This window comes from Lemur catta, chromosome 4, assembly GCF_020740605.2.
Source record: "Lemur catta isolate mLemCat1 chromosome 4, mLemCat1.pri, whole genome shotgun sequence".
In the NCBI taxonomy this organism is placed as follows: domain Eukaryota; kingdom Metazoa; phylum Chordata; class Mammalia; order Primates; family Lemuridae; genus Lemur; species Lemur catta.
The window spans coordinates 1844283-1856353 of NC_059131.1; the positions used below are offsets into that span (position 1 = coordinate 1844283).

At 51.3% G+C, this 12071-nt stretch overlaps 1 protein-coding gene across 1 annotated transcript; it reads right to left on the reverse strand.

The window, feature by feature from the left end:
- Window positions 1-3192: 3192 nt before the first annotated feature.
- On the reverse strand, window positions 3193-11693 carry ADI1 (acireductone dioxygenase 1). The gene is made up of 4 exons (XM_045548972.1): window positions 11490-11693; window positions 9009-9128; window positions 5692-5871; window positions 3193-4324 (listed from the first exon to the last, which is right to left on the reverse strand). The coding sequence occupies exons 1-4, from the start codon at window positions 11607-11609 to the stop codon at window positions 4205-4207; spliced, it is 540 nt and encodes a 179-aa protein (XP_045404928.1). The 5' UTR covers window positions 11610-11693; the 3' UTR covers window positions 3193-4204.
- Window positions 11694-12071: the final 378 nt, after the last annotated feature.

Genomic DNA, 12071 nt, shown 5'->3' on the forward strand with positions numbered 1-12071 from the left:
ATCCCAAGAATGGAAAAACAGGCACCACGTGTGCTCACCATCAAACTGGTTTCACTGGTCAACACCCAAGTGCACATATAGGAATAGCAGGAATAGCATTAATCGGGCGCCGGGCAGATGGGGGGGGAGGGGATGGGTGTATACACACCTAACAGGTGCAGTGCGCACTGTCTGGGGGATGGACATGCTCGAAGCTCTGACTCGGTGGGGGGCAAGGGCAATATACATAACCTAAACATTTGTAGCCCCATAATATGCTGAAATAAAAAAATAAAAAAAAAATAAAGTATATCAGCTGCTTAAAAAAAAAAAAATTCCTCGCTAAGCCCCTCCCACCTTGACCCCCACACTCGGCGAGGTGTTTTGCTGTCAAGGTGCTAATTCACAGCCACCCGGCACCATGAGAGCTCTCGGTCCGCCCGACAAAGGCCGCGCTCTTGGAAAACCAGCAAGCCTCGGTGAGCAGAAGGGCTTCACCGTAGCCGTCAGAGCCCTATTAGGAAAATGAAACGTCTGAAGCTGAAAACCGCGCTGTGCAATTAGGATGAAACGCCCCCGTCCACAGGACTAGCTGCTCTTCACTGGAGGCGAGGCGCACTGCTGAGGGGGGTGCGGCGTCCGCTCCTGCCGGGGGGCTCACAGGGAGAGTCCCAGGAACCCAGGCGCGTCCTTCACGGCCCGCATTGTCATGGTCGGCCTCACCTGGGCTCTCCAGAGAGCACACGGAAAGCCCGTGCGTGCACACGCACACACACATGCGTGCACACGACCGACGCGAGCACACAAAGCTCCATTCATCTGGGACTGGGTTTGGCTTCCTGCGAATCGGCGAATCAACAGCCCTTTGTGCCGTGCGGTGCCCACTGCAGCCGCGTTTGCGTCTCTACTGTGAAGCTCTTACCTCCCTAAACGAAGAGTAAACCCACGCTCCTCTCAGGATACCCACTTCTAAGGAGGCTGAAAACCTGCCTGGCTTGTAGACACATGTTAACAAATATTTCTCCAAATTCTCGGAGGAACTACCACCAGCTTTGGTGGCTGACAGGAGAGTGGGGATGTTTCGTGAACCAGGTCACAGTGGTGTTAGTGGCAAGAGGCGGCCAGCGTGGAAGCCTCTGGAACGGATCCGTTGGACCACAGCAGAAACCACGCAACTACACGTGGGATTACACGTGGGCTTTGTATGTAAACAGAGCAACTAGCCCATCCAGATAAGACCCATAATAGACTACATGTTTAGATTTTAAAGTACTGTTTTGATGCAAGAACTGAATTTAGTAGCTGTATTTTCTTAACCAAACGGTAGATGACGTGGTCGGTGCGTGGCAGCTGGAGCACAAGGAATCGGGGCGGCCGCCGTGAGTCTAGCTCCTCCCTGGCTTGTGCCTCAGCTTAGCCTGACGAGCCTCTGCCCTCCCTTCACTTCTCCAAGATGTCAGCTCAGGACCTGTTAAAATTGCGGGTTCAGAATTGTAAGTTGGCTGTGCGGACGCTGTGACTGTTTCTCACGAGCTCACGCGACAGCCGCCCGGCTGAGCAGCGCCTCCCAGGGTGCCGTGGACCCCCACTCGCCCGGCTCCTCCCCCTACACCCAGCGACAAGGATGAGCGGACGGACGGCAGGCAGGAAACGGAACCCGAGAGGAGCCTGTTCACCTGGGAGGTGGGCAAAGCCAAACAGGGACGCGGACACCACAGGAATGAAGGAGTCTTGAAAAGCCACATTTCTGACAGGTGAAGTGCCTTGGGGCTAGGACGTCCTCAGGATGAAATGTTTAATCTGGATCCACAAAGAGCAAGGCTGGAATTTCCTGGATGATCCGTGTCTACACCTCACAGTGAAGGACCCACTGGCCTGGGCTCCCCGTGGTGTGGTTTTATCCCCAGCGTGATACAGCAGGAAAGAATGGAAGTTTCTCTAAAATGCCAACACGTTAACCAGTGTGACACCACACCTAAGTACAATAATTTGTGTTCTGATCTGTCACGATCCCAGTCATAAATGCCACTGCAATAAACGCTACGCAGATGCCTTTAAAAAGAGGATACATTTGAAAAACTAACATGTCCAGGTATGTCTCACTCAGCCAGCAAGCACAGCCCGCTCTGAACCGACAGCTTACAAACCGGGAGACTAACGACTGGGCTCCTTGGGGAAAGTACCTGATTTAGAGCCCTAGTGAACGTGGGTTTGTAGAGGATGTCTCTTCTCTAACACTCAGCGTGAACCAGAAACCTCAGCTATTTCACAGTGAAGCCTCCAGAAAGAGCAGCCCTCATTTCCCTGGGCTCCACTGCCTCGCTGCCGTTCTGCCTTGTTCTAGTCGACTTTCCCTCGCTCATGTGGAGTCTGCCAACCCTCGAGCTCCCTGAAGCCCATCTGGTGTCTGGGATGCTGTCGGGAGGCTGCACTGCCAGAGACAGTGGACACGGGTTAGGGGGTAGAAGCTGCAACACAAGAAGCCGGACACAAAAGCACAGGCTGTGGCTCCACTTGCATCAATGCCAGAAAAGGCACAATGAACCCACTGACAGCGGCTGCTTGGGATGGGGTGGGGGAGGGACTAACAAGGGACCCAGGAAACCTTTGGGGGCTATGAAAACTGTTCTGTGGTTGTGCTACACTTGTCGTGCTGTAAAAACTCTTACAATGTCTGGGCGTGGGCACGCCTGCAGCCCCAGCTGACTTGGGAGGCCGAGGCAGGAGGATCGCTGGAGCCCAGGAGCCTGAGGCCAGCCTCGGTAGCACAGCGAGACCCTGTCTCTACTCTTAAAAATAAACATAAATAAACAAATACACTTAAAATGAGTACATTTCACTGTGTGTAAATTGTACCTGGGTAAAACTGACTTTTAGGAAATGCAGACATGAGATACTCGGGGAGGCCAAGCGACACGGCACCCGACGTGCTCTGCGGAGGCGTCCCCCGCCCAACTGCCCCTGCCTGTGAGCACAGCCCTGGCACCAACAGACCCAGGCACGGGCGAGGAGCTGCACCCCAGTGCCCCCCGGCCAGGGACGGCCCTCAGCACTCTCTGGATCCCTGCAGCGAAAAGTTATATTAAGCAAAAAAAAAAAAAAAAAAAAGCCACTTAAAGTGATCGTGTCTTTTTCATGTTTTATCTGTAAAAATGAACAAGTTCCATTTATAACGACCATTTAGAAATGAATCTCTAAAAAAAAACCCCAAAAACCAGTAGATCAGCTCATATTTTAATTATTAAAATAGAATAATACTTGACAGAAGCAAGCCCTGGGATATTTGTGTTAATATCATGCTACCTGTGTACATTTTAATCCTAAAATTGAGACAAAAGTTTGCTTAAACATCTAAGGCTTGAGTTTCCTCTGTGTAGTGGGAAACAGACCCCCAAGACCAGTATGGAGGTGATAAAAATCCTTATAAAATGTAAGGGGAATTTGGGGCTTTTCTATGATTATAACAAACTAGGTGTAATTGTATCTCAGGATTGTTAAGTAGAAACACAATGTACTAATTCTCTTGTTAAAATTTAAAAGCTTGATTTCAAAATAACATAGAAATCTCACACCCAAACAATACTAACACAGATAACACACAAGCTGGTTACCGACATATATGATCATACAAAGATTCCAAACGGGTGATTTTAACAAACCAGGCAAAATGCCACATGTACTTGAATATAAGGTAACTCCAAGCCGTGAGCACAAATCACAGTGGTTCCTGTATTTTGAACGAGACAGTGGCATGAGCAACTCAGAGTGTGCCCCTGACGCGAGAGCTCCTCCTCCACACCCTGCCCCACCCCAGGCATCATTTTGGGAGAAACAAAGTGTCTTCTAGCTGGTTAGCTGTGTTATTGGCTGTGGCACCTCCCTGCAAGGCCGAGACAGCACCCGGAGTGAGCATCTGAGGAGCTGCATGTTGAGATGAAATGCCCAGTGTGTCTCAGGTGGACGCTTTACCAACAGGGCTACTGAATTAGTGTTGATTAAGAAAAAATGAAGGTGACTTGCTGACATTTCCAGGTTGCTTTCATGTAAAAATCATTTTTATAGCTCCTTCCATAAAAAAAAAAATTCTGATCAAAGAATCTTGCAAAGGAAAGACGATCTAGCCTCACATCTACCATACAAAAGCAAAGAGAAAACAGCTGATTTCCTGCTCAGTTATCCTGTTTAGGACCTTCACAAGGCACGTGCTAGTTCCCCGGGAGCGCCGCTACGCCGTCTGGGCCAGGAATTTCACGTACTGTGCCCGGGCTTCGAAATGGTCCGCCGGCCGGTTGTACGCCGTCCACACGGGGTCTCCCACGAACAGCCGCATGGCCTTCACGTAGTTCTAGAAACCAGACAAACACATCCCGCAGCTCATTAAACCAGGTGGCTTTCTACTTATTTATAATAATTTATTAACACAAATGACTGTGAATACTTCTTTCGGTTTTTATTCTGTGTCTTCACGGTTTCAGGTTACACTGTATCCGCTGACACCGACAAGTCAGGCAGCCCGGCTCCTGCAGCGGAAGCTCTCCAGAAACACACCCGCCATGAAAACAAGCACCGTCTCCTGCCTGCAGGGCGCTCCACTTTCCCCTCTGTCTCCCTTGGGTGCAGCTTTCTAAGAATTAGCACTGGGGCCCTCGTGTTGCCGGCAGGCAGGAGTGGAAAATTTGCCACTGTTCATCAAGACAAAATGCACGTGCCTTTTAATCCAGTTTTCACTTTCAGGAATTCTTCCTACAGAGAAATACACTTAAGTACAAAATGACAAGCGTGTGGGTTATTTATGATGGCCCTGTTTACGACAGCAAAAACCAGAAACCATCTACACGCCATCTTCAGGGACCATCCACTCAGTGGGGTACATCAGTGGTCAAACGAATCCGCGTGCAGCCACAGCGGAGCACTGGGCAGCTGCGGCGGGGAGAGGCTCCTGACACGGGGACAGGAAATGGTCCCCAAAGCACAGCGTGCAGAAGAAAGCAAAATGCCAGCAGGTATAGTCTGCTGCCTCCTGCGTGAGGAGGACAGAAAGATACCGATTCACATTCTCCTGACTATGCATAAAGTCTCTAAAAAAACTTCCCAAACCATCTACTGTTACCTTCAGGGAGAGAAACAGGGGGGCTGGGGAACTTTCCACTGTACACCGTTGCACAATTCTCAATTTTACACCATGTGTGTTTACTGTCTACTCCAAAATGACACTTAAATCGCAGGCTTAATCCAAATCACATCCAGAGAACCGAAGAGCTGCCTTATTTCTGTTTCTATTGACAATCCTGACGACTGCAACTACTGTTAAATTCTAAACGGAAATGCTCTTAAAAATGACACAGTAACAACCCAACAGATGCCTCACAACGTGCCCCTGGAAGTCACAGCAAAGTGCGGGTCGGACACTCTCGCAACGCAGGAGCGGGACCTCTGTCTCTCTGTCCGACCGCAGCAGGCGCATTAACATGAGTGCCACGGTCTGCCCAGAACGAAGGTGGAGGCTGCTGAGGCTACCATGAAATACACAGCTGTCACCTCGGGTGTCCCAGCACCGGCTCCAGGTGATCTCTTTGAAGCACAAAGCCAGGACTCACAGGGTCTGTCACTGTCATGCAGCACGGCTGGCAGGACAGCACAGCCAGGGGGAGTGTCGGGAGTCTCTGACACCCCGCACAGGCCAGACTTGAGGACAAGCCCGGCAGCTCCTACCTTCTCATCCACCGTGAAGCGGTGGTACATTCCTGCGGGCAGCGTTATCATGTCTCCTTTCTCCATGGAAATCCGGATCCACTTGTCCTCTGCATCTCTCACGTCGAAGTACCCACTGCCGTCCAGGATGTAGCGGATCTCATCATCCAAGTGCAAATGTTCCTCATAAAACATCTTAATCTAGTGCAGGAGGGATATTTTTGTAAGTCTCCCGGAGCCCAGTCATGCAAAGTAGCCCAGGTGCCCCCAGCACTGAGCCTTCTACAACCAGAACTGAGGGGAGTGGACCTCCTCTCTATAAAAACGGAAACGACACTTGCTGAGAGTTATCATTACCGTAAGGCCAAGGGGTGGAGCTAGAATGTTTTAGAAAACCTACCAATGATCAGGCAGGAATAGAAAGAATGAACACTCACATCGCACCATGCGCCAGGCAAGGTTCCAAATACGTCACTAAGCACTCAACCCCATGAGGTAGGCACTCTCTGCCATCCGCATTTTACAGATATGGTAATGGTGGCACAGAGAGGCTAAGTCACTGGCCCAACCTCACACAGCGAAACTGCCCCAAAGACACGTCACGCCTATGCTTACACCCACCCTGGTGCACTGCGCACAGCCCATGCTCCACAGCATGGGCAACACAGCAAGACCCTATCTCTCCAAAAAATTTTTTTTAAAGTTTGGGCAGACACAGTGGCTCACGCCTATAATCCTAGCACTCTGGAGGCAGAGGCAGGAGGATCACTTGAGCTCAGGAGTTTGAGACCAGCCTTAGCAAGAGTGAGACCTGTCTCTACAGACAATAGAAAATCTAGCTGGGCGCGGTGGCATGCACCTATAGTCCCTGCTGACCAGGAGGCTGAGGCAGGAGGATCACTTGAGCCCAGGAGCTTGAGGTTGCTGTGAGCTACAGTGACGCCACTGCACTCTAGCCAGGGCAACAGAGTGAGACTCTCAAAAAAAAAATTAGCCAGGCATGGTGGCATGTGCCTGCAGTCCTAGGCACTCAGGAGGCTGGGCCAGGAGTAACGCTTGAGCCCAGGAGTTCAAGGGTAACGTCAGCTATTATTGAGCCACTACACTTCAGCCTGGGTGACAGAGTAAGTCCTTGTCTCAAAAAAAAAAGTAAAATAAAATCTTTTATTTTCTGTATTCCTCATGGATCTAGTAGGTAACTGTATACTCCAAGTAACAATAGTAACAACGTATTGGCTGATGATGACATATGGACAGTGAAATAAATGACAGCAATGCTCTAAAGCTGTGGTCCCCAACCCCCAGGCTGTAGACAGGTACCAGTCCGTAGCCTGTTGGGGACCAAGCCACGGAGCTCAGTGCCCCTCACGCCCCAGTCCATGGGAAAATTGTCTTCCATGAAACCAAACAGTCCCTAGTGCCAAAAGTTGGGGACCACTGCTCTGAGGGACAGGAGGGAGGAACTGGGGACACTCAGGCACTGGGTAAATACGTATTACAAACTCTAAGACGACCACTAAAACATTTAAATGATAAGCTAAGAGGGGAGAAAAGAGAATTATATAAAATGCTCAGTTAAAGCCACACAAGGCAGAAAAAGAGGAAAATATTAAAAAAAAAAAAGAACAACGAATAGAAACCAGTTACAAATATAGTAGATATTAAATCAACTATATTAGTAATCCATTGAAATGTGAATGACCTAAATACACCAATTAAAAGACAGAAATGGTCAGAATAGATTTTTTAAAAAATCAACTACATATATTGTCTACAAGAAACCCATCTTAAATACAAAAACGGGTTTAAAGGAAAGGGATGGGGGAAGATATACCATGTTAACACTAATCCAAAGAAAGCTGGAGGAGCTGCATTAATCTCAAACAAGGAAAAGCACCAGGGACAAAGGGGACACTACGTAATGACAAAAGGGCCAATTCTCCAAGAGGACGTACCAATCCCTACCCTGCACGCATCTGACAACGGAGCATCCAAGTATGTGAGGCTAATGCGACAGAACGCATGCAGAAACAGACAATCCACTGCTTGTTTGTTTGTTTTAATTTATTTAGAGACAGGATCTTGCTCTGTTGCCCAGGCTGGAGTGCAGTGGTGTCATCATAGCTCACTGCAACCCCAAACTCCCGAGCCCAAGGGATCCTCCTGCCCCTGCCTCCCAAGGGCTGGGATTACCGGCGTGAGCCTCCGGGCCCAAATCCGCTGTTACAGCTGGAGACTTCGACACCCCCCACCAGTAACTGACAGATCCAGCAAGCAGAAACTCAGGAAGGACACAGTTGACCCCAACAGCACCATCAACCAACTGGTCCCGACTGACACTCACAGACCACCTCACCCGGCGGCAGCACAGCACGTTCTTCTCAAGCCCACACGAATCGCTCACCAGGACAGACGACATGCTGGGCCACAGAGCAAGTCTCAGCATGTTTATAAGGACTCAAATCAGACCACGTATATTCTCTAAGTGGCATTAAACTAGAAACCAATAAAAGAAAAATCTCTAGGAAAAAAAAATCCCCAAATAATTGGAAACTAACACATATCTTATAAAAAGGAAAAACCCCTGCATAAGCCGAAGATAAAATCAAAAAGGAAATTAGAAAGTCTCTTGAACTGAATGAAAATAAAAACAGAACAAATCCAGATCCGCGCGATGCCACCGAGGCAGCACCCGGAGCAAACTGACCACCTGAACGGCTCTCCTAAAAAAGGAGGATTCACGTCAGTGACCTCAGCTTCTACCTCAAGAAAACAGAAAAAGAAGAGCAAAATTAAACCCAAAGTCCACATAAGAAGGTAAATAACAAAGAGCAGAAACCAATGAAATAAAAATAGAAAAAGGGAGAAAATCAATAAGACCAACATTTCTCTGAGAGAATCAATAGTGTTGATAGGCCTGTGCCCAGACCCAGGAGGAGAGAGGACACACATGTCCACACCAGGAAGGACAGGACAGCACCGTATGCGCCACGGATGTCAAAAGGACAACAGGGATATTGCAAATAACCTGCCGGCAGAAAATCTGACCACTCCTACGAAAGCACAAATGCCCTGAAGGACACAAACCTCCAAAGTGCACCGGAGAAGCAGATCACAGGAATAGCCCTGCATTTCTTATAGAAATTGAATTTATAGTTAAAAACTTTCCCACGAAGAAAACCCCCAGCCCAGATGGCTTCACTGGTGAATGTGCAAACGTAAGGAAAAGTAACACTCCACGCACTCAACAAGACTGAGGAGGGCCACCTCCCAGTGCATCGGATCAAAATCCAAGCGAGGACACGACCCCCCTCCCCAAATACCCAGCGCTCCCACACCTTTTCTTCGTAGTTCGGGAGCTTGTCTCTGGTTATGGTTATGATGTCCATCCACGAGTAGTTTCTCTCTCTTCGAATCTTTTCTAATTCCGGGTCATTTTCGTACTTGTCAGCGTCCAGCTACAGGAGTTTAAACAACAAAAGGAGGCCACGTTAATACGAGATGTGGGAACAGTCTCTTTCTAGGTCTCCAGTACGACCACGCTCCAAATGTACCATGTGTCCCCTTGTCACCCCAAACTCGTCCTCCTCCACCTCCTCTGCACTTCCTTCAATGGACGTCCCAAGCTCCAAACACCAGCTACAAGTCATGTAGTTCTGTTTGATTCTACCTCCCTTCCCTGCTGCAGTCCATCCTGGGGGACTCTTTCATATTTTGAGGTGACATTCTCATTGCCTCAAGCCTGTCCAACCTGTCCACGGGTCCCTCTCTGTGTCCTGTTTCTCTGCCACCATCCTCCTTGGTGGGTCTCATCAATCTGTGGGAGGCCTGCTGTCCTGGTCTGAGCTCCTGCACTGGGCCCAGCTGACCAGACCAAACCAATATGGAGTCGCTCGCGCCAAATGCCACATAGTCCAACTAAAGCTTTAAGGCGACAGGGAGATCCCCGAACAGACCAAATTTTCCTGAAAACAGGAGATTCCAGTCTACCTGAGTCAGTGTAATAAGGAAATCCCTTCTGCTTTAACCCTTACCAGAAAAAGTAACCTGAACAGTTGAAGTTAACTTGCTGTTAAAAAATCAGCATTTTTTTCCTATTGTTCTGTTTCTTTGGGGTTTTCTGTTCTTTTCTGTGGTTGTTTCTTTGTTCCCACCCTACAAAACTCGCTGTTCTGCTACTGCCCAGTGGAGCTCTCATTTTATTTAGTAAAACAGAGGATGCCCAGATTCATGACTTGAGAATAAAAGCCAATTAGATCTTTAACTAAATTTGTTGCAATTTTGTCTTTTGATACCACTGATCCAGAATGGTTATTAAGAAAGCATGCATAAATACACAGGACAACAAAAACACAGAGCATACAATTTCAGCCGGGCGTGGTGGCTCACACCTGTAATCCTAGCACTCTGGGAGGCCAACGCAGGAGGATTGCTTGAGGTCAGGAGTTCAAGACCAGCCTGGGCAAGAGCAAGACCCTATCTCTACTAAAAAAAAAAAAAAAATTAGCTGGGCATGATGGCATGTGCCTGTACTCCCAGCTACTCAGGAGGCTGAGGCAGGAGGATCGCTTGAGCCCAGGAGTTTGAGGTTGCTGTGAGTTAGGCTGATGCCACTGCACTCCAGCCTAGGCAACAGAGTGAGACTGTCTCAAAAAAAAAAAAAAAAAAGAGTGGGATAAAATAAATAAAAAATAAAATAAACCAAAAGCTACCATTTAAAATAAGTCTTATTTTACTCTTTCACTACATTTAGAAGTCCACCTGTAATCTCATTCTTGTTTCTAAACTGTCAAATGCGCAAGGAAACTCCCGAAGTGCATTAATTCGAACCCTCTGGTTTTTGGATTGTGGATAAATTAACTTTATTATAAATCAAAACTTATTTTCCTCTCATTATAGAAACTATAAGCCACTTGAGTGCTTTGGTGTTAAATCTTAACCCAGGAAACGACAAAAACTAACACGCATGGCCCCTCACAGACTGGCATCTGGTACGCAGAGGCGAGCCCCTCTACCCCCCAAGAGGTACCAGGGACACGGTCACTCCCCTCTTGTGCCAACTAAGCGGGACCAGGTATCTCTAAGGAAGTTATGCGGCAGGACCCTACGATCCCCTGCAGGGAATGGCGGGGGCCCCAGGGCAGCAGTGTTTGTACTCATCCGGACATTCCTAACCAACCCGAGGCCTCACCTGTCCTCCCCCCGCGGTAAACCTGGGAAACAAACAAGCTCACCGGGCCCAGGGCTGTGCAAACGCAGGCAGGACACCAGCAGGGCCCGCGCGGGCCGCTGACCCCTCGCCCCCCGGGACCGCCCAAGAGCGACGCCCCCGGAGGGGACGCCCGCCGCCCAGCCCCTAACTCGGCCTGCCGGGCGACACCGCACACCCGCCTGGTGGGGACCCGGGGTCCTTAAACCAGGGAGACCAGGCAGGCGGGGGGAGCCGGACCATCCCAAGGACCCCGCGACCCCGACCCTCCCCGGGCGCTGGCGGCCCCAGAGCTGAACATGCGGAAGGATCCGCGCCGCGACCACCCAGCCCACTACTGAGCATGCGCAGCACGCCCGGCTCCTGGAGCCGCGACCACCCAGCCTACTGAGCATGCGCAGCACGCCCGGCTCCCGGAGCCGCGACCACCCGACCGACCCACCCGGCTCCCGGAGCCGCGACCACCCGACCGACCCACCCGGCTCCCGGAGCCGCGACCACCCGACCAACCCACTGCTGAGCATGCGCAGCACGCCCGGCTCCCGGAGCCGCGACCACCCGACCGACCCACTGCTGAGCATGCGCAGCACGCCCGGGCGCCGGCGCGTACCTTCCAGTAGAGCACGCCGAGCCGCCGCAGCTGCTCCAGGCCCACCGAGAGGCCGTGCTCCGGGCGGTGGGGCCGCCGGGGGTCGTCGGGGAGGTCGTCCATGTACCAGGCCTGCACCATGGTCGCGCCTCGCCGGGCTGTCGCGGTCGTGCCTGGGGCCCGCGAGCGCTGCGGCGGGCGAAGGGCGCCCTCGTGGGGCGGGGCCGCCCGGCCGGCGATTGGGCGGCTCGGGGGCGGCGGCCCCGCACCGCGTCGTCGTCGTGAGACGGGGAGGCCGGGCTGACCCGCCGTGGGCTCCCGGGCCCCCCCCAGCCCCTCGTGCGACGACCGGTGTCTTACAGCGGGGACCGCGTCCGCGGGGGAAACGAGGAGGCCGCAAATGCGGGAAGGAGCGATGCGTTTCCCCGGAAGGGCCGCGGCCGCGGGGGGCGCCAGAATGCGGATCTCACGCTGCGGGGCGCGCGCGGCACTCGTGCACAGGCGCGCGCGGGTGAGCGCCGCGCCCTTCGCGGGCCCGTCCGGAAAATGGGCTCAGCCTGATCCCGGCGGGAAGCGTGGGACAGAGGGAGGCCGAGGACACCT